General features: G+C 48.2%; 1 protein-coding gene across 19 annotated transcripts in view; it reads left to right on the plus strand.

Moving 5' to 3' along the window:
• Positions 1-3,683: 3,683 nt before the first annotated feature.
• COL13A1 (collagen type XIII alpha 1 chain) overlaps positions 3,684-21,163 on the plus strand; it is a 59,603-nt gene continuing 42,123 nt past the window's right edge. For 17 of the 19 annotated variants that reach the window (XM_072930806.1, XM_072930808.1, XM_072930811.1 and 14 more), the window contains exons 1-11: positions 3,717-3,770; positions 4,397-4,423; positions 6,157-6,207; positions 9,904-9,939; positions 11,403-11,429; positions 12,209-12,235; positions 13,287-13,313; positions 13,419-13,445; positions 13,721-13,747; positions 17,463-17,528; positions 21,024-21,140. In XM_072930806.1, the coding sequence (XP_072786907.1) occupies positions 3,750-3,770; positions 4,397-4,423; positions 6,157-6,207; positions 9,904-9,939; positions 11,403-11,429; positions 12,209-12,235; positions 13,287-13,313; positions 13,419-13,445; positions 13,721-13,747; positions 17,463-17,528; positions 21,024-21,140 (453 nt within the window). In that variant the 5' untranslated portion in view covers positions 3,717-3,749. Of the gene's footprint in view, positions 3,771-4,396; positions 4,424-6,156; positions 6,208-9,903; positions 9,940-11,402; positions 11,430-12,208; positions 12,236-13,286; positions 13,314-13,418; positions 13,446-13,720; positions 13,748-15,744; positions 15,802-17,462; positions 17,529-21,023; positions 21,141-21,163 lie in introns of all 19 variants that reach the window. The other 2 variants (XM_072930807.1, XM_072930809.1) reach the window with 2 other exon arrangements.

The following is a 21,163-nucleotide window of genomic DNA, read 5'->3' on the forward strand; positions in this document are numbered from 1 at the left end:
CCCCTGAACCTGTCTGCAAGCAGACTTCTAGGACAAGCTGTGAGGAATGCTACAGCCAATGGAAATAACAAGGGGAAGTTGGGCAGACTGAGTGTTCTTAGCCAAATGGAATTGGTCTTGGACTAGTAGGACCCTCATCTCATTCAGGACCTCTTGGGTTTCTGATCAGCTGGTGAGTGAGATTAACTCAGTCACTGTGAGCAAAGGTTCACCTCTGAAAAGCCAAGTGAGTTCTACATGTCACCATAGGAAGTATTCCCCCACCCCTCCCTATTTCTTGTGTTTGAAATGGAAATGGTTTTATGAGCAACAACCTGATCTTCCTGGCTGATTGTCATACACGTTATTCTGGATAGTGATCCCAAAGCAATGACCACCTCACATCTCTCTCCTGTTTTTATTTCCCAGCTTGCAAAAGAGACAGCACACTGTTTGACAGGGCTTATTTCCCAGTGCAGATGTTGGCTTGAGTGTGGAGATGGGCAGTAATACTCGCTAGAAATGCACTGAGCCCTCCTTGCAGCCTAGGCCAACAAGGACAAAAGCCAGGGAAATCGGTGAGCACCACCAGAGCAGCAGAAGGGAACTTCATGTTCTTCTCTTTCCCAATGAACACTTCCACCCTTATTCCTGAAGTCAGTGAAGGCTTTGGTGAAGACAGGGGCAACCCGCAGTCATGTAAGATATTTGATGAGATTGGGACTAAAAGGGGTGAAGGAAGGAAGGAAGTGATGAAATCGTGCCATAGTCCTTTTGCTGTCTGGACCACATCCGAAGCAAATGATCCTCTCACGGACATTTTCTCTCCCATTTCTGATCATGCAACATTTCTGTGGCAACTGCAGCAATTCCATACATGAAAAAATAATATTTAGCAGATGGAAACTAAGGAAGAAAGTCAAAGCTCTGTAATTAGCTTGTTCTCCGTGGACTTGCAGATACCTTCAGAGCTCGTGCGGAGAGCTGTGGGTAGAGTCGTGCCAAAAGGAGAGAAAACTTCACAAGCAGGAGATTAGGAAACCAAAGCAATCAGAGCTGATGGTCAAGGAGCTGTGGAGAATTTTTTTAACTATTCTGTTTCCTAAGCACTTCCATGTGATTCCATGTCTTTATCAAGCCCTCCTTTCAGAGTTTGAGGCTGGCTTTTGCTGTTTCAGTGTATTTTGTCCCAGGGCCTCACAGAAAGGCCACAACTCCTGGTAAATACTTCATTATTTCTGTTTCATCCCCTCATTCTTACTGTCTGACAGTACTTTGATCAGAAGGCCCCCAACATTCATAAGGTGGTAGAAAGTAGACTTGCATGAAAAATGGGACCTGGAATAGAATATTGCAAGCATGACATGGCTCATACAGAGTAGGGACCACAGGAGCTTTGTAGGTCCAAACTTAAAGGGTAGCATAATCCTCGTGGACCCCCCCTATGTGTGGGAAACTCTACTTTTGAAGATGTCTTCGAGGTTCTGGTTGAACAGGCAAAGTGTTCAGTGTTCTCACTGATGGGATTTGCTAGTTGCAGCAGGATTTAGAAGGTCTAAGTCGCCTTGGGACAAATGCAAAAATCCATAATAACAGTATCTGCATCTGAGTTAGTCATGACTGAGGAAGGAGTGTGGGTTTTGTAATTACAGCAGCATGATTTCCTGGTGATGGTTCCCTGCTCTGCAGGCTGCAGCTCACCTGGAGACTGCACAAGCCATAGCAGGCAGTTTCCCAGTGAAGGACATGCAAACTGTGCTGCTGACTCTCCCCTGGCTCAGGACAGGGGCTGCTGGTTGCTCTTTTAACTCTGATGTGGCAGCTTCAGGCAGCTTTTCATGACTTTGTAACCAACCTACACAGTATCATCCACCCACAAGTGCTCTTTCCTGGCTCCCTGTCACAGACAACCTTTCCTTATAAACATCTGGCATTTATTTGCTGTCCTACCGGGAGCTCCCCCTTTGCTGCAAGTGCACAGTCACATTCCAGACACAGTGCCATCATTTACCACTCCAGGTACTTGTGGGGGACCTGACACAGCTCAGCCCCGACCTTGGGCTCTTCCTGCTCGGGCACCAGCCACAGCAGAGGCAGAAGAGGCAAATTCAGCTTTTACCTCAAAAACCACGAGGGAAATCGGCCTGGGCTCAGCTCTGGAGGGAAGCAGCATTTAAAGGACTAAAAGCAGAGGAAAGCTCAGTATTATGTTTTCTAGCAGCCACAAAGTAATCCCAGGGCCAGATGCCGACACCAGGAGCTCCACTCACTGCTGGCACACAGAGATAGGCAAATACTAGCAGAACTCAGAACCTACCTAATACCCTAGAAGAAAGCAGTTTCCCGTAATATATCCTCAACAAAACTTAAAATCAAGCAGCTGTTCAGGTTTCATCCATCTGAAAGGGGTGCTTTTGCAAAGTGTACGTGGCTCTTCAGTTTGTCACAACACATGCTGCATTGGAAAGGAATGCCCCCCACGCCAAACAGCCCCCCCAGCTCTGCAGAGGGACGTGGCTGAGCTTCCACCAGGGAATGGTTTGATCTCAAGCAATAATGTTTGAGTTTGGGATACACAGCCTTTGTGTACACCCAGAAGAACAAACAGAGCTAAGTGCCTTCCCGTTCCAGAGATTTCAGATGATGTTCACACGCGTAGGACTGAACGTGTGGGGAGGCATAAAGAGGTGGCACCAATGGGGCTGGTGTCTCCAGCTGCAGAAACCAGAAAACCAGGTTTATGTCTACAGACGCAGTCAGCCAGGGGCAGGAACATTCTGTTTTACATAAGGAAACCCCAAACATCACTGGAAACAGAACTGAGGGATTATTATCACGTCATTTTTGCAAAATATAGAGCAAAAGCTGCATGTCTGCTGAAGCCATAATCATCAAGATCCTTTAGCAATGAGCTGCTGTCCTCCAGATCTGCACAGCCTTCAGTTTTGGTGACCAGGAATACAGAGGGGGTAATTTGGTTTTTTTTTTTGTAATTGCATAGTACAATTTAGCTGTAAGAGGCAGCCAACTGCCTTGTAGGTAAGTGGGTGAAGAAAACTGTCACTGCTCCTATGTTCATGTGTTTACGAGGCTCTGTCCAGTGTCACCTGACCCAAAGTCATTCCCAAAACCACTGTTAGGATCACTTACATGCTGACAATGCACTGGGAAGTATCTCAGAGGGGTAGAGGACACTGAAACAGCTGCTCATATGTCTTCTTCCAGACGTGCTTTTTCCTGTGTCAGCTTGTGTTCTCACATTTTTCTCTTGCTTCTGGACAGGACAGTATTTTTAAGTCTAAGAGAATTGTGTTTTAAAGTGATAACTCTATAAATAAATAGCTAATACCCAGATGACTTTGGTCAAGAAAGAGAAAAATGAGACAGTTGGCCACTGCAGGAAGCCAGTTCCCAGGACCTGGATTTTATGAAGTGTTGGAAATAGGGATAGTACTTTGTTTGACTGGAGACTCCTGTCCTTTTTTTTCTGCCTGAATTGCTGCATGTAATTTCTGTTGTGAGATGTGTGGATATGTCATATGTGGAAACGAACTGGTGGCTCACGCATTCTAAAGACAGGTTCGACCACATGCAAACACATTTTACTCTTTAACTTTCTCTCTCTCCCTATCAAAATCCCTGGACACTTGCACCACAGTGTGAAGCTGCTGCTGTGGCTTAGTTCATTTGTGCTGTTTTATAACCTTGCTTTTGGCCAGTTACCAATTCCCTCTGATTTTTGCCTTAATTGCCAGGGGGACAAAGGTGCGATGGGAATCCCTGGGCGGCCGGTAAGTCAAACCCTCTTTTGTGTGCCTTATTGTTCCCATTCTCTTCCAACCCCCAGGATTTGGGGGTGGGGGAGGGTGGCTTTCAGGATAATCCTTGTCAATTTGAGCAAAACTATTCTCCCTGAACCTCACACCTGAGGGGCTCCTCTGGTCTCAGCAGGGTGACCAGCCCTGCAAGCCACGTACATGCTGGGGAGGTGTTTCCATTTCACCTGCTGTACTATCCAGGCCCTCCTCTGGTTTAGCATCCCCCCAGTTGGGTGTTTCCTGCTGCCACCCTGTGCGCCAGCTGGGCTTGCTAACCCTGGGTTTCCTAACCTGCACCCCTGCTTGCCACTGGCAGCTGCCCCTTCCAAATAACTCTGCCCTGTGCAAAGGGGGCCATCCCCTGCCTGGCTGAGTGCTGTATTTTGGAGCTGCTCCTTGCTTGGGCATCCCATGGTGAGGATGGGGAAGAGGACCTGGGCAGGAGCTGAGGCCACCCTGCTCATCCCAGCCCCATGGCCAGGGTTGTGGGGCGGCAGAGCGTGCCTTTGCCACTGACGCCTGTGTTTGTCTCTCTCTCCTTTCTCTCTCTCTTCCCTGCGCCCTCTTGCATGTGGCTGTGACGGCTGCCACTGACCCAGGGACTAAAAGGGCAGTCTGGAGAGAAGGTGAGTCAGCTCCTTGTAGCCTGTAGCACCCCCAAACTGTCCTCTTGTAGGGCCAGCCCAAGCTCCCCTGTCACAGTCATGGCCACTGCAGCCAGCTTTGGGCCTCCACAGCCCTGGGCTGCCCATCTTCTGTGTCAGTGCAAATATATTTCCCAAATTCCTTCCAGGCCAGTCAGCCTCCAAAGATGCTGTGTTTCTTGTTTATGACAATTTACTAACAGCATAAGAGCCAGTGGGCACATGCAGGGCTTCCTTCAAGGCTTCCTGGATTTTAACCATTGACTTTCTACACCCTTTGGCAGCTCTGCTTGCCCCAACCAACCTGCAGCTCCCTTCTACCTCCCAGGTTAGCCTGATCCCTGGTGCAGGTGGGAGCAAGGAATAAAAGTGGCATGGCATGCTCCTATTTTTGACATGGTGGGACCTCTTCCTGCTGAGGAAAGCTGATGGTCTGTGGGACGCCGTCTCACAGACTGTTTGCTGTGCAGTGAGTTAAGATTTGTACCCACAAAGAAATGCTGGTTTACAAAGTGATCCTACTGCTGGCCCCTGTTTTGAAGTGTTTGGTATTTCAGTGTTAGTATAATTTCCCCAGAGCTGTGAGTACCTCCCACCTGTGAGAGCAGGGAAATGGAGGTGTTTAGGATTTGTGGATAATTTAATAACAATATGTAGAAATTAAGAAAGGTATGCATATTTGCGTGACAAGGAAGGTCATCTCTGCAGTACCATACCAGACCCACGTGTTCCTCTTCATAATAGAGAGAAAAACACCACATAGAAGGGGAAAGCAGGATAGAGATTCTTTGTGCTTATGTTCACTGTTTGCTCATTGGAGCCAACCAGCATCCAACAGACCAGAATTTCCCACCCAAAGCCATTTTGCTTTTTTCTCTGCATATCCCTGCATTTGTTTATGGCCAAAATTTTTCATGAAGGGACAGCAGATAGATACAAACAAACAATGGAAAAAAAAAAATCACCCCTAATTGCTCCTGCTGCCCCAGAGGCCTCCCTGAGAACCCAAAGTCTTTGGCAGTCCATAGCTTTGTTTTGCAGAGTGCTTTGCTTTCTTGCAGGCTGCTTGGTTTATGGGATGCTCTGTCCCAAAGCTCCTCAGCCATGGGCACTTCTGGAGCTGCCTCTCGGGAATACACCATGTTTCCAAAGAGAGTGACATGTCCTGCCCATCACACACTGTGGGTGGCTAGGAGTTGGAGAGGCAGCTGTTTCCTTTTCCAGCAAGCACTTTGCTTTGTTTTCATTCACGTCTCAACTGAGTTTGAGACGTACGCAAGCGAGGCATTTCTGGAGGCAGCCAAATAAGCTGCCTGCAGCTCCCATTTCCCTGGAGCACATCCCTCTTTTTCTTTCTTCTGCAGGACATAACCCTCCTGGAACTCGCAGGAAGGAAACAGAAAGGGTTTCAAGCCATCTTTCACACTTGCAATGGGGCAGAACCTCTGTTTTGCCAGAAGGTGTTTTATGTGTTTATACTTCTCCTTGCTGTGCAGCTTCCATTTTCTGGCACATCTAAGCAGCTCTCAAGGACATCTTTTCTCCCAAAGTGTCAGGCAGGAGCTGGGGGAGGCAGAACAGCAACTGCCCCATAAGCCCTGAAGGTCTCACACCTAAGGCACCCTCATTTACTCGTAGTCTTGACAGGAATATAGTTGTCTTTGCGTTTTCCTCTCCTGTTCTCACCCCTTTTCCTCTGCTTTGTCTCTCTGCAGGGTGCTCCAGGAGAAGCTGGCATGTCTGTCATCGGGCCCCGCGGTCCACCCGTAAGTAGCTTTTCTCTCTATTTTTGTCTGATGCAGGATGTGGGCAAGTTACTGGGAAAGGCTTAGGAGGGGCATTAAGACTCAGCATCAGCTGGAAAGAGCAAAGATCCTGTATAATGTGGTTCCCATGCTGAGCTAGCCTTGGTTTTATACTGCTATTATATACTATATATAATGAAATTATAGCTCATATTCCAGAACAAATGAGGAAGCCTTCCCTTGGCAAGGAAACCAAAGTCCTGTGTTTAAAAGGAAGAAGCATATTTCCTTTGTGCAACAGGGCTGCTATCACTTTTGGAGAAAAGTTGCCCTTTGCCTAACTAATTTCAGCCTTTGGTTTAATCAGCAGGGAACACGCCCCCTGATTTTACTGACAGGCAGGATCAGAGCTAAGCCACTAACTGGGGAGCTCACAAAGGATAGTTCAGAGGTCTTTGTCATGTACCCAAAATCTTGGAAGCTCATTGCCAGCATGGTTACCACTTACCTGGCTGAAAAAGGCAGGATTTTGCACCCTCGTCCAGTAAAAGTGTCTCTACAAGGTGCAACGAGTCTCCTAGACAAAACTTCTTGCAATGACCAGGTCATAAAAAAAGACCAAGACGAGGGGTTGGAGTGTTTATGTGCCCTAAATGCTGGATGCTTCTTGCACTGTGGTTCAGCCATCAACCCTCTGCTTTTGTGCGAGTGCAGCCAGACCTCTCCACTCCATCCCTGCACAGCCTCCATCAGAAATTTCCATGAAAAAGGACCTGGAGATTCAATTCTCTCCCTCCCAGTGGGCACTTCCGATTTTGATTAACCTGTGAAGAGCACCGTCCTTGACCTGCGGAGAGGATGGGCTGCTGGCAACCTTTGTTTCACAGCCGAGGTCAAGTGAGAGAGACCCAGGCAGTGCGAACACTTGGCTACATCTGGCTTTCCAATTAACTTCCCAAAAGCCCCATGACAAGTGTTTCTAATAAAAAACAGCTTTGCTGGTCCCCAGGCCCACCTGCCGGGGATGCTGGAGTTTGAGAAGCGACAGAACCAAAGCCCAAATGGGTCTCCCCAAGTGCTTTATGCCTAGCAGATGCTCCCTGGCCACGTGTCCAGGCAAGGAAGAGAGGCTGGCAAGTCTCTCAAGCCAAGGTCTGAGCAAGACCACCCTGCTCCACAAACAGCAGATTTTGGAGGGTAATTGCCCCCGTTGCTTTTGCTGTTTCTCACAAGCTTTGGCTCTCAGCCTTCTGAACAGTATAATTACATTAATCAGAGAGAAAAGCCATCAGGTCCTGTCCTTGTAGGTCCTGCAAAGGAGACAGTTTTTTGAAGGACACGTGTTTGGGCTGCAGGACAGTTTTGTCTGCTTTGGTGCTGCTGCCTTTGCTGCTGTTTGGGAAAGTGCAGAACACATTGCATCTTTAAAGCAGCAGAAAAATTAGATGGCAAATGGTATCTAAAATGGGGTTTTGCCTACACTAATGAAAGCCCTGAGGTGCCAGGACTGGCCCAACTCCACACCTTCCCCCTGCAAAGCCTACTGTGAAGATGATCCAGTTTCCTGGGGAGCTGGTGATAGGTCAAAAGGATGGCTGAGCACTGAAGACAAACACGGAAACCCTGGCCAAGGGGCCACTCGGGAAGATGTGGGATGACAAATAGTTTCCAGATTTTTGTTTGGAGGTTAAAGTGTTTGCCTGAGCTCAGAGCTGCTTAACTCCTGGCCAGAGAGGGACAGTGCACCGATAGTGGCAGAAACAGACGGTCTCCATGATTTGGCAGCTCCCAGGATTACATACTTCATACAATCAACATTTTAAAAAGGAGACAAGGAAAACCAGCCACCCAACAAAAACAGTCTCTTGGAATTGCTCGCTGCTGAACTGTTGTCTTGGCGTGATACCGTGCAAATCATTCTGCTGTCCTCCAAGGAGAAAGAAGCAGCAGTCTGTAGTCTACAGAGGAAGCCAAATTGCACCATTTCCAGGTTTTCTCTCTAATTCTTTTTTTAGCACTTTTGTCAGGGAGGTGTTCAACGGGGAACCAGAATTCTGGCTAGGCTCTTCTTGCTTCTTGCCTTTTCAGAAGCCAGCGGTGGACAGATCCTTTAATTTATAGCCTATCTTCCCTCCTGGTCACTGGCCAACAGGGCCAGGTGGTTTTGTGTGTATCTTGCAAAGCAAAGCTGACCAAGTTCAGCTTTGCAGAACTAAAGAAATAGTGCAGATGTGGTTAGGTTCTGCTAACACTGTGTAGAAAAACAGAACTCTTCAGTGTGATGTGAGGGATTCTGTGGTGAGGGCATCCCTCAAACCCTGCAAAGAGGCTGTTTGGGCCCATCCTCCATAGGGGTAAACCCTCTCTGAGTCTCTGCAGACAGAGGGTGGCTGGAGATGTTACCTGGAGGTGAAGGTTTTCCCTATCAGTGCAACTCTGAGGTTTCCCCAAGGATTGTTATTGCTTTACTGTGGCAAACCTCAACCTCACAGCTCAGGAGCCCCATCTCCTCCTTGCCTTTTCCTTCCCTCAGCACCACATGGGATCACGCTAATTAAGGCAGAGATGCACCCTGTTTATGCCCAGCTTTATCCTAGGAAACCCCTGTGGGGCTCCAGCAGTCCAGCCATGGTAGTTCAAATTGCTGAAGAAAGCATTTTTTCCCCCAAAATGAGAGAACATAAGGAAGCTGGGCATTTTGGCAACAGAGCATGGCTTTCAGGGTAGGCAAGATGCCACAGTGGTCAGCTGATGAGCGTGGCACAGGATTTACCTCATCCGGCTGTTTCTATCTACATGAGAGTGCCTCAAGATCTGCTGAAGTCTGGGCCAGATGGACCATATGCTTCCTGACCTTTTTTTGGGAAAACAGATTGAAAAATCCTTAAATGAAGTAGTATCTTTCCTGGATACCAACAAAGCTATGGTAACTGTGACCTTGTCACAGGCCCCAAAAACTGAAGAACTACAAAAAATTAACAGCCAGGACTTTTTTTTTTTTTTTTTAAGCAGGGGATGAAGAAGCTGCCAAACACATCCCAAACCAGTGTTTGCTGTACCTGATCCCAAACTGGTAGCCATAGCTAGCTAGCCAGGAAGGAGCAGGGGGGAAAGTCATGGTGCTCATGTTCCTCTCATCACACAGCCTAACTCTCCATTTTGTCTTAGCTCTCAGAGGATACAAATAAAAATAAAACAGAAGAGGAAAAAAAAAATCATCTCCAGAATTATTTCTGAGGAAAATGAATGAGCTGGGATATAAGATGAGGGGAGGAGGAGGAGAGGGATGGTTGTATTTAGACACCAGTGACCTGCAAGGCTTGTCTTGCACAGAACAGCACCCTGCATTAAACATCTCAGGTTTATGGCAGCAAGAACTGCCATAAGATGAGCTCAGCCTCTGGAATATACTCCAAAAGCCTAACATATGGGCTAGGGACACCCATTTAATTAATGTAGAAACTTCAAGGAAACTGCTTGCAATCCAAACTGGAGCTGCTCCAGCATTTTCTTGGCCCTGTACGAATTGGAGTGGGGATGAGAGATTTCCCCTCCTTCCCAAGACACTTTCCCCTTGGAGGGGAATTGGGTATCTCTTCGGATACTTGTAGGATAATTGGTCAGAGGCTGGAGGAAAGGCTCTGTAGAGAGGTCTTAGGATCCATCAAAATTCATTTCAGTTCCTCTAAACTGCTGTCTCTGTTTCATCCTTCCCAGGGACAGCCTGGAACAAGAGGTTTTCCTGGATTCCCGGTAAGTGTAACTCTTAATTTATGAGGTACGGATGTGTGATACTACTAGGAAGCTTCATAAGTGCTTGCTGTATCTCATCATTTCTTCCTGAAACCAATGACCTGATCAGATACAACTGGAAAAAGCAATTTTTTCTTCATTTGTTTTTCTGCTACTTTTGTTTTTCTTTTAAATGATACTTAAGGAGAAAAAAAAAAAAAAAGCCTGTTAAACCAAACCACACAACTCTGAAAGGAAATTAATTAAATAAAAAAGCCCCAAGTGTTAAAATAACATAGTTAAAGCCAGATCTGTTTGATAAAAGAATACCATACTAAGAGATACCCCTATCCCAAACAAAGAAAGCAACCCCTAGGTAGGGGAAATTCCAACTTTAATTCAGCTTTTAGGTGGTATTGCAATAGCAGCAAGTGCCTGGGATCCAAAAAAGGCCTGGCCTGTTGAGGGTCAGCTGGGGACTGTGCTAGGCTGAACACCCTGGTCATGCCAAAGGGAAAGGACATAAGGGGGAATTCTTCCAGCACAGTTGCAAGGGAACAGAGATAATGCCCAGGAGAGGGCAAAGCAAATTTCATTTCAGTCTTAGAGTTGCTGGCAGCACTCTCTGAAGCGCTGAGGCTGCTGAAGAGCTCCAGCAGTTGCTATTGATTCATATGCAATTATCCTGGACAGCTAGGAAGCCTGAGGCAAACACAAACACCCCCCACATCCTTGCTCCTGCCAGGCAGCTCAGCTGCTGCTCCAGGACACTGGACGTGCCAGAGCAGGTCTGCAGGGGGGACTCTCACGCCTGGAAAATGGGAGGAATTGGCAGTCTCCCCCATCAGCTCTGCCCCTTGTGACAAGGGGGGCTGTGAGCTGCCCCTGGGCTGAGGAGAAGCAGATCTCTCCAGACCCTTGTGGTCTTTGGCTTTCAGAGGAGCAGAAAACAAATCAGCCCAGCTCCTGAGAAAGTGCTGGGTGGGACAGCTCTGTGGAGCCTGTTTCTCATCAAACAGTACCTTCAGCATGTGCTGAGCTGTGTGTCACCTCTTTCCTGAGACACTTTTATTATTCTATCATTTGCAAAAATTCCTCTTCCCCCAAAGGTGGGTGCCTTTTAAAATCAAAGTCTTGAGAAAACTACTGATACTCAGCTAGTTTACTGAACACTGTAAAATTTTTAATTCTGAGATTTTTTTTTTTTTTTTTTTGCAAATTGCCTATGAATCCCTCCTTGTTTTTACTCCTGTGTCCAGCATTGCTGCTGGAAGGTCCTGACAGTGAGCAAGTCCCTGCTGAAGCAGTTTGAAATGTGGGCTGGTACTCAGTGGGCCAGGGACCTGCCAGGACTGGACAGGAGGGCAAGGAGTCACCTCATGTCACCCCAGCCTATGCAGTCTTGTGGCACATAGTGCTTCCTGGGGCAGATGGGCAGACACCCTGGGAAAGCATTTCTTATAATTTTTCCTCTTTTCTTTCAGGGCCCTATTGGCTTGGACGGCAAACCGGTGAGCAAAGAACTCTGCAGGCTTCTGCCCTGCCTCCTGCTCCATCCCACTGTGCTGCAGCCTGTGTGTTACACCGTGTTTAAAGGGGATTATTTTGCAATGTCATGCACATGCATGGATTAAAAGAAAATTAGGAGGTTGGCAAGCAGGAGGAGATGCAGGAGTCAGGAGCTTAAGGAAGGCAGAGTATGGCCTATTCCTTTCTAGGTAAATCTGTAAAATAGCAGTTCACAAGTGCAGCAGCCTGGCTGCTGCAGAGAAAGCCTTAGCAGGCAGGCCCACCCAGAATCAGACAGGCAGAGCAGATCCCCGAGGTATCAGCCCTCTGCCTTAGCCAACAGCTTCCTTCTCTTTGCTACCATGCTGAAAAGAGCTGCAGTAGAGGAGGGAAGGATCCTAAAGACCTCTGTGAGGCTTCCATGCTGTCCTTAGAGATTTGCAGTAGAAACCCAAGTTCTTCCTGTCCTTCAGAGCTGGTTCTCCATGAAGCCAGTGGACATGAAACCCATAGCTCCACGTAACAGCCATACATCCAGCTTCCCTACACACTCCTCCAGTGCTGTAATGGAGAAGGAGCTGCTAGCACACACCTCTGGCTTCTAATTTCCTGCAGCAGGACCCTGTTTTTGCCATAAGGAACTTCACCCCCAAGAAAGATGCGACTGCACCTTTCTTGTACTGCCCTGGGGACACACACTTCACTCAGCAGAAGTTGTTAAATCAACGTCATCTAGAGTCTGCAGTGGTCAAAGCTGATGTGTGTTTCCTTTCTTTTGCAGGGGCATCCTGGACAGAAGGGAGAGATGGTAAAAATACATATGTTTGTCTGCGGGTGATGGGTTGGTTTGCAATGATGTTGTGCCTCAGCTGGAAACAAGCTCATGGGCAGGGTAGCAATCCTACCTCAGCTGATGAACTAGCTGCATCCCTAATTCTGTAACTTCATAATAGCAGTGCTGGGATGCATGTCTGTAATTTTTGCATTATGGCTTGCACATTCATCATGCCACAACAGCAGCCCTCTAGTTACGCATGGGATGTGTTTTCCTTGCACTTAGCAATTATGTTCTTTAAATATATTCTGGGAGCTGACATTTTTTGTGGTTGGCCTCATAGGACAAGTAAAAGTTGATGGAAAGATTTCTGAAAACTCATCTGGCAGCTTTCAACTTATCTAACAACAACAAAAAAAGCATATTTTTTGTACTAAATTTGGTTCCCCCCCCTCCCCCCCCACTTGAAGCTCTGTTTCACATGTGCATCATACTAAAACGCTTTTGGTTGAAAATGATAAACTTAGACTGCACTTTATGGAAGCCCAAATGGTGTCTTGCTCCTCTTGACATCGCTGATGGTGAAATCCCAGATATGAGTATGTCAGGAGAGAGGCTCTGTAGTCACCGTCACTCACTGAAGTGTTGAATGTTTTCTTCTGCTAATTCTGTAATTCTGTTTTTTGAGCCGGGCTGTATAGCCCTCTGTCAAGCACATGTTGAAGATCCCCTCCCCACTGCCCTGTTGCACAATCTCAGCTCAGGCTTCAGTCCTGGCTGCTTCTGGTTCCATCCCAGAGCTTCGGCTGAGGAGACACGCTGTCAGCTGAGGTCCTGGGAACAATAAGGGTGTGTTTTCCTCATGATTTTTCCCCCTCTCCTTTTAATATTTCCCCCCCGTGGTGCAGCCAGAGCATGTGTGTGTTTTTCACTCCTCCAGAGTAACAAAGGGAACCCAGATCTCTCTTGGGAATTTTCTTCACAATTTTTTTTAAAAGCTCAGTTTTTCATCTACTCCATACGTTGTCTTTTTCTCTCTGTAAATGGAAAATCATCCCATGTTAAATTCTGTGTTTCTTTAAAGGGTGCTGCAGGTCCCAGGGGACAACCTGTAAGTATTTCATCCCTATCCCATCTCTCACCCTAATCCCTTTCCCCTTGCATTCACTGAATTCCTTCATTTACTGAGGCCTTTTTGGTCACTTTTGTCTTATAGGGACCCCCAGGACAAAAAGGAGAGAAGGTAATTTCAGTGGGGGCCTTATTAAAAGTTAAAATAGAGGAAGGCAGTTGGTGGCCTTGGTGCTGCTTGATCTGACTGTGAGTGAGGAGTACCAAGAGCAGAGGGCTCAGGGGATGAGGACAGGAGGCAGGGTGCTTATCAGGTGCAAATTGGCATAGCTGCACTGAGTTTGATACAGTCACAATGGTTTGTGCCTTCTGGATCTGACCCTGCGTGCCTATTTTGGTCGCCTGTTTGGTTTAAACCCTTTCCTTTTTAATCCCCTTCTTTCACAGGGTCAGTGTGCAGAGTACCCGCACAGGGTAAGTCATTAGCGTTATTATCCTCTGTCCCGTGCCTTCCTGCATGTTAATCCTCCTTGTCTGAATGGCTTTTTGTTGGAAGTAGAGATCGTTCCATTAACAAGATGCGTCATCTGGGCCCCCGGGGCAGTGCTCGGCTGATTGATGTGTTTCGCAGAAAAGCAGCAGATAAGGTTTTCCAGGAGGGATGTTGGTTCTCCGGTCTGGCTGTTCCTGCCCACCAGAGTTGACCCCTAGATAGCTGCTGTCAGTTCTGCTTCCTGGAGACCCTCCTGTGCTTTGTGCTGGAGAGGGGAAGGTCCACTTCCTCAGCCCACAACCCAGTGAAACCTGGGGGTTCTGGAGGAGTAGAGGTCACCCACTCATGCACTGAGCTGCTGCACTGGCTCCGTGGTGCTCCCACAGCCTCTGCTCTGCTTGTGTGGCCTGGAGCAGCGTGGGGTTTGAAGACTTGGGGAAAACTCTATCATCATTCCTCCCTTTTTCTTCTCCCTCATGCTGCTGTCATCCCTGCATAGAGACAAGGGGAAGGGTTATGCTGCCTGCCTGAGGGTAGGTGTGCACTGCCTGGCTGTAGTGCTCTGTCAGGTCCCCAGTGAGTTGGTCCCCATGCTGGTCCCCAAGCCTGGTGGACTTTCTCCCTGCAAGGAAGAGGCTGAGTGGGATGGTTGATGCCAGCAACTGTTTGATGGAAGCCAGGATGTTGCCCCACCTGCCCCTTCTTCTTGGCCTGGTCAGCATGTGCTGCAGCCAGGAGTGGAGAGAGAACATCATGGGGTTTGAGGGGATTTAACCAGTTCTAAAAACAACCAGAGTGCTGAAAATCCACTGGAAATGCATTGGAACGACATCATATGAAGTGGCTGGAATTTGTAATCTGGGTGTACAGGGAGACAAGCTTAAGAGCTTTCTGTTTATTTTTGATGGTCCTCCGGATAATCAGCTGGTTGGAGCAGCAGAGCCACTGGAGAGTGAGCTGGTCTGGCAGCAAGGGAGAAGGGGCCGTGGGGAAGTGCCAGTCCCCCGTGCAATAACAGCCGGTCAGCTGTGTTTATTTAGTGAGCCGGCTCACTACATTGTTATGTTAAAAAGAAGCCAACAACACTGGTCACCCGAGCAGTGTCCTGAATTCCTGTTACCCTTGCCTCTGCTGTCCCCAGTGCTCAAGGTGAAAAGCAGCGGCAGGACCCGAAGCAACACTGGGATGGGAGCTGGTGCATCCCTGGAAATAGCCTGGGCCAGGCCTGGGGGCAGAGCACACTGGTTTGGTGGGTCAGGGTTGTAGGGTGGCTGGTGAGCTACAGGGCTGTGACAGCGGGAAAAGGGTAGGTGCAAAGCCTCACATCCTGGCAGTGTTTCCTTGCCTCTCATGGAGATACTTTTGGTCTCATGAGGCACCATTATAAAAAGCCTATGAGTTGTTCAAGGCGGAGACATGCTCATGGGAAGGGTGACTGTCCTCAGATCAACTCAAGGAACAGGCTGTCCTGAACTGCAAGTTCAGGGAGCCAGAGGCACAGACCAGCCAGCAGAGGTGCAGTTCTTTGTTCCTCCCTGAATGAAAATTAGGATGGGCCATGTTGCAAAAATGCGACATTGCTGACCGAATTGCAAGTTATTCTTGCTTTTCTGTTTGATAAGGTTCTTTGTCAGATGCTCTGGGTGAGGAAATGAAAACCAGCATCCTGACAAATGGGGGATGATGTTTCAGTTTTGTTTTGTATTTGTTTTCTTAGGAAGGAAATACAAGGTTAGGGTATGTGCGTTGGCTCTTGTTGCAGTTTCCTATTTTTTTTGTCTGTATGAGTCTGTGTGGCCTGCACTGCTGTGAGATGAGCCCAGGCATTGGGGATGCCCATTCAGGGTGAGAGGGCCCCTCAAGCTGCTGCAAAGTGCCATTCAGGGAAATGGGGAGGCCAGCTGTGCTAGGTTTGCTCTCAGAAATGCTGTTTGTCTGACTGACCCCGTTTGTCTCGTGTGTGTTCCCTGTTCCCCAGGAATACCTAAGTACAACACTCGCAGCCCTGCGCTCTAACCAGATCCTTACGCTGAAGGTTTGTGGGTAGTGGTCTGAGGGGACCCAGTCCTGGTGCAAAGGCTCGAGAGTGCAGATCCAATATTGCACACTGCCTTCTGAAAAAACTTCCCATTGGAACACAGAGGGGGCAAGGCAGGAGCTGGGTAGAAGTGCCTTCAGATTTCTTCTCACCTGAATCCATTGGAGGGTCTTGTCTTGCCTGTTTTCAGGACTGGTTCTCTCCATTTTCCTCCTTATCCTTTCCAGCATTCTCCCTCAGCTTCCCTGTAAGCTCTATAATATTTCACATACCCTTCAGCACTTAAGCAGCCAGGCAGAGCCAGCTAAGCTGGCTCTCCTGAGCTCAGAGGCCTCCTGCACTGCCTTTTAGAAAGGGGAGGTTGCCTTTGGTTAAAATCAGCCCAGCTGAATTTCCAGCAGCACTGCTTTTAGAGTGATAGCTTGTGGCTGTCTGGATCAGTGCATTTGAACACAACCACCTGATCATGATGCTGCAAAATTGGGTTTCTACTTTTCTTTGCAACAGGACTGGATCATTGCTTTCACTGCACACATGAAGTACAATGTTTAAAGGGAATAAAATGTACTCCTTGAAAGTCTATGGTTTCTGTTGGACACCTGTGGGCACACCTCTGGGATCTGAGTGCACAGCTCACACGGGGAAATGTCACACATGGGCACGTTTTTGTGCCCAAGCACAGAAAGGCTCTATCGCCTCTCCCTATGTAAATCAAGAGCAGCTTCAATGGAAAACTGATAGGAACAGGAAAGTGGATCAGAGCAGAGCAGCATTCCTGGGCCTGGAGCCGACATGGTGGGTGCCAGGGTGACAGCAGCGTGCATGCAAGTGGAAACTAGATATGGCAAAAGGATGAACAAATGCTCCTGAGCTTTAGTGCATTTGATTTCTGTGTGTCCGGGTCAGCTTTGTGCCCTAAGGCAGCATTCCTGGCTATAAGCAGTCAGAAGGTGATGATACTGTTGAGCAAGGAAAAACAAAGCACAGGCTGCCAGGGCAATGCCCTGCTTAGGTGTCCAGCTCCAAGACCTGGTCTTGTCCCTTGGCCATGGTGGTTGTGTCTGCCAAGTTAAGTGAACCAGGGCAGGACCTCTCTGCTGACCCCAACTATAGCTTTTCTCTGCTCCCTTCCACACCTGGAAGAGGGGTGAGCCTGGAGATACACTGGGTTTCCTGTAAGAGAGCTAGAAAACTGCACTTGGAAAACGTGGAGAAAATTGTAATTCTGGCACTTGCCCCAAGTCTGATGATGATGAGAAGTTAAGGAAAACAGTCCCATTGCTGGACACCCTAGCAGAGCAGTGAGGGATGTCTTGCAGTGAGCAATTCTAAGGAGATCAGAGTCGAGTCAGAAATCCCCTGGCTAAGTTCTGTTTCTGAGCAGAGGGAGCTGTGAAAGCTCTGTGCAGGGGGGGCATTGGGATGGCAGGTGGGCACCCCACCCCTGCCAGGCTGGCCCCTGGTGGGTGCCCCTGTGAGCAGCACGGAGGAGCTCAGAGGTCTGCCAGCAGGTACCTGCGCCGCTCTCCTGCCAGGCTTCATTTTCACGGCAGTCTCTCTGTTCCCCTCTTCTCTGTTCTCTCCCCTGGCTGCTCTCTGACTCTCGGTGCCCTAATGGCCTCCTTTGCCCTGCGACCTTCTGGTTTGATCTTCTTCAGCTGCTGCCTCTCCTCAATTCAGTGCGGCTGGCTCCACCTCCGGTCATAAAGAGACGCACTTTCCAGGTAGACTTCTCCTCCTTGTTGCCTGTTTCTGAGCTTTTCCCAATGCTTGCAATTAATCAGCTTTGCTACCTGTCTTTCTTCCCCTACAGAGGGCTTTCCAAGAGTTTCAGGCAGAGTTGAGGGACTTACTTTAAAGCGGAGGAAATCTTTGATGTGATAATGTTGCTAAAAAGAAATGCAGTGAAGCCAGATTTTTGAACTAAAAGAAATGGGCCATGAAGCTGTTCTTGGGGCTGTTGACAAGCAGCCTCCTCCCTTAAGGAGTCAGTTCCTGCATATTCAATCTCCAGAAGAGGTTGGAAGCCTCTTGCTGAAATTCATCTAAGGTCTGTGAAATTTAACTGAGATGAATGAATAGGCAAACGCTTCTTCTAAGGGCTAGTCTAGTCTGAGGCACTTGGGGAAATGTGTTTAAATAAGCTCTTAGAATGGTTTCATTAAATTGCATTAAATCTTTGTGTAAACACATTTATTTTGGTTTCCAGGGCCATAATTCATGTTTAGTTTATTTTGGGAATGAATTCATAAAGTGAATTATGGACATATGAATAGTGAATAAGTGTCCATAGTCAGAGTTCATGTGGCTTTTAATGAGCCCACTTTATGCTCCCTCATTCCATCATTGGGATTAGCTTTCCTGTGTGGACAAACTGCTGCAATTACTCCTCTGAAGTGTGCTGGGCACTCTTTATTAAGTGGCTGGGTTTTGTCACCCTGCTGCCTGTCTAGACAGTCGATGCCAGCAGGGAACTGCAGGATACAAGAAACCTTTACCGTGAGGTGCCTGGTCCTTGCCCAGCTCTGGACAAATCCTGATCTTCCCACTTGAGCCCGTGGTTTCAGTTCAGTTTCTATGGATTCAGCACTCACACCACACAGAGCCACATGGACTGTGCTGTTTGCCCTTCAAAGTGACAGTCTGGAGAGCCAGGCCAAGCACTGACCTCTTGGGAAGGCTTTGAAAACTGAAGTTCCTTTCCAGGATGAAGTGGGAAACTTGAATAGCTGCCCTACATCCTGTCGTCAGCCAGGGCTGCAAATTCCCTCTGTCCGCAGAGGAAAACTTCACCGGAGAGTTTTGCCATGATCCGTTTTGCCTTTGCTGTATTCAGTCTCGGAATGCAGCAGGGTGTGGTCTGCTCCTACAGGTCTGACAGCACCAGGCAATTCCAGGAGCCCAGTGTGTGAGTACTAAGAAAAAAAGTGAGGCTGCAAAATGGATGTTAGCACCAGCACCTGGAAGAGAGGAAAATCCTGCTGCTAGCCCTGAGCACATCAGCAGGAGTGTTTTGACCAAGGGCTGGGGCTTAGCTGAAGCATTGGGCTGAGTGGAGCCCTGAGCAAGCATTGCATTGGTGCAGTGCAGACAGGGTGGCTGACGGGTGTTTAAAAGAACTGAAAAATAGTTCCAGTTGACAGCTAAAAATATAGAATGACAACTGAGGAAAATGACACCTGATCTCCCACTTACTGTATCCACTTACTGTCCATTTAGCTCTGTGAGAGTCCTTTTGTGCTGAACACATTAATGAGGCTATAATGATGTGGTAATAGCACTTCGTGTGTTTAGGGATCTGCAAGGATGGGCACTTGTCTAAACAAAGCCTGCTGTGCCCAAGACAGCAAAGTGAGGGTGATGCAAACAGGACTTCGGGTGAGCTCCTTCCAGCCACTCCCTGTGCTGGGGCAGGGCTCCTGCTCTGCCCAGCTCCCTGTCCCGTTCCAGCACCATGCTGCATTTTAGTGCCCTAAATTCAGAGCATGGACTGGGCTGGCAGAGAGTAGCTGAGGTGAGAATAGAGAGAGATCCAAAGTAAGATGGGTAAAGCCCCCTTTGCCTTCCCATGGTACACCCATGCTGGGGATATTATAAGATGCAGTGGGAGGAAAGTCTTTTCCTCTGGAATGAGAGGTTAAGGCAAGAGGAAATCTAGAAATATATTCCAGTGTCCTCCCAACATCTTCATTAGATCCAAATTACCTTCCATATTTAAAAGCTATGGGACCATTTAGAGGATAGTTGAATAACACTGAGTATGGAGGATAAGGAAGCTTAGGAAGGAACTTGCATTCCCGTGCAAAGGTCACAGGATGAATGAAGATCCACTCTAAAAATGGGGAGAAGCAAGGGCACCCCTCCTGTCTGGCCCTGCAGCTTCCCAGCGTGGGCTGTGGGTTGGGCAGCAAGGCACAGGAAAAGGGCTGTTGCTCCACATATGACCGAGCTTCTCGTGAGCCTGGCCCACGTCTTGGAAATTTTATTTTAAATAGAGCTCATGGCAGAAAGGATGAAATTTGCAGCTTATTACTTTCATTTATCATTCTAAATAAAGCAAACATCCCTGTATCTGCATGTTTTACTAAAGGCAGCCAGGATAAACAGCGCACTTGGTAGGAACACAGCGGACAGATTTCATGCATTTTCCTCCAGTGTGTAAGGCTGTAGAGAGGATAAATGCAGTGGAGATGCAACTGCACACCCACTGATTTTAACTGAGATACAGCCTTGTTTGGTTTCTAGCATCCCATGGATCCACCAAGGGAAGTTTTTCAGATTTAAATTGGATCACTAGCAGTAAGCTGTTGTGGTACTTTATCACGGGAGGTGAGCGTGAAAAGTGAACAGCTTAGTGCGGGTGCCACAGTGCCCTAGGAGCTCACTGGATTCATCAGTTAGAGATCAGCAGTCTGGTATTCAAACATGGTGCTTCCAACCCACTGTCTCCTCAGTGCCTCTTGGTGCCACGTCCAGGCCCTTTGGGCCAGATGACATTGCTGAGGCATGAGCCACAGCCACTGAGTGGCTACTGAGGGGCCTGGGGAGGAACCGGCTCAAACGGCTCCATCTCAGAGAGCTGAGAATGGCAGGTGGCTCAGCAGGCACTGCCTTGCTAAATCTTAGAAAAACAGGCTCTGCCTGGTCTATATGGGCCTGCCTTGGGTGGGCTCCAGGAATGCCATGATGATTGTGTTATTTTCTTTAGGGTTTGTGGCATTTCTACTTTTGGTCCTTGGCAAAGCAGAGTGAGTGTTGTCCAATAAATATAGTATGGAATAAAACTGGCTGAGGTAAGACACTGTGGCTCTGCCTGGAAGTGCTGGTGTTGTCATGGGAGGCTTTACTTCGCATGTGACTGTCAAATGCTTTGGAAAGCCTCCTCAGAGACTCGAAAGATGTTGATCTTCGACACAAAAATTTTACTTGGCTGACTCAGTGAAGAAAAAGGTCTCTTTGGACTGCTTTGTTATCACTAGATCCCTCTAGAAGGGAGCTCTGATGTCTTTGCAAACCATTGGGTGCTGGCTCCTGCTTCCCAGGCAGCCCAGCTGTCCTCAGCAGGGCTCTCCATCACTCTTGGAAACTTCTCCTGGCAGTAACCTGGGACTTGCTTCTATTTCCTCTGCTTCAGTCAGGCTGGCCTGCCTTGGGCCCTTAGGGTGATGGTGTGAAAGGTTGGCTCTGCCTGCTGGTAACTCTTGTTTTACAAACTGCAGGGTGAACAAGGACAGGCAGGGATCCAAGGTCCCCCGGGGCCCCCTGGTCCACCAGGGCCCGCTGGACCAGCTGGACCTGAAGGAATCCCAGGACGTCCTGGGCCAATTGGACCCCCTGTAAGTCCTTACCAAAACAAATC

The sequence above is a fragment of the Taeniopygia guttata genome, chromosome 6, assembly GCF_048771995.1.
Source record: "Taeniopygia guttata chromosome 6, bTaeGut7.mat, whole genome shotgun sequence".
NCBI classification, from domain to species: Eukaryota; Metazoa; Chordata; class Aves; order Passeriformes; family Estrildidae; genus Taeniopygia; species Taeniopygia guttata.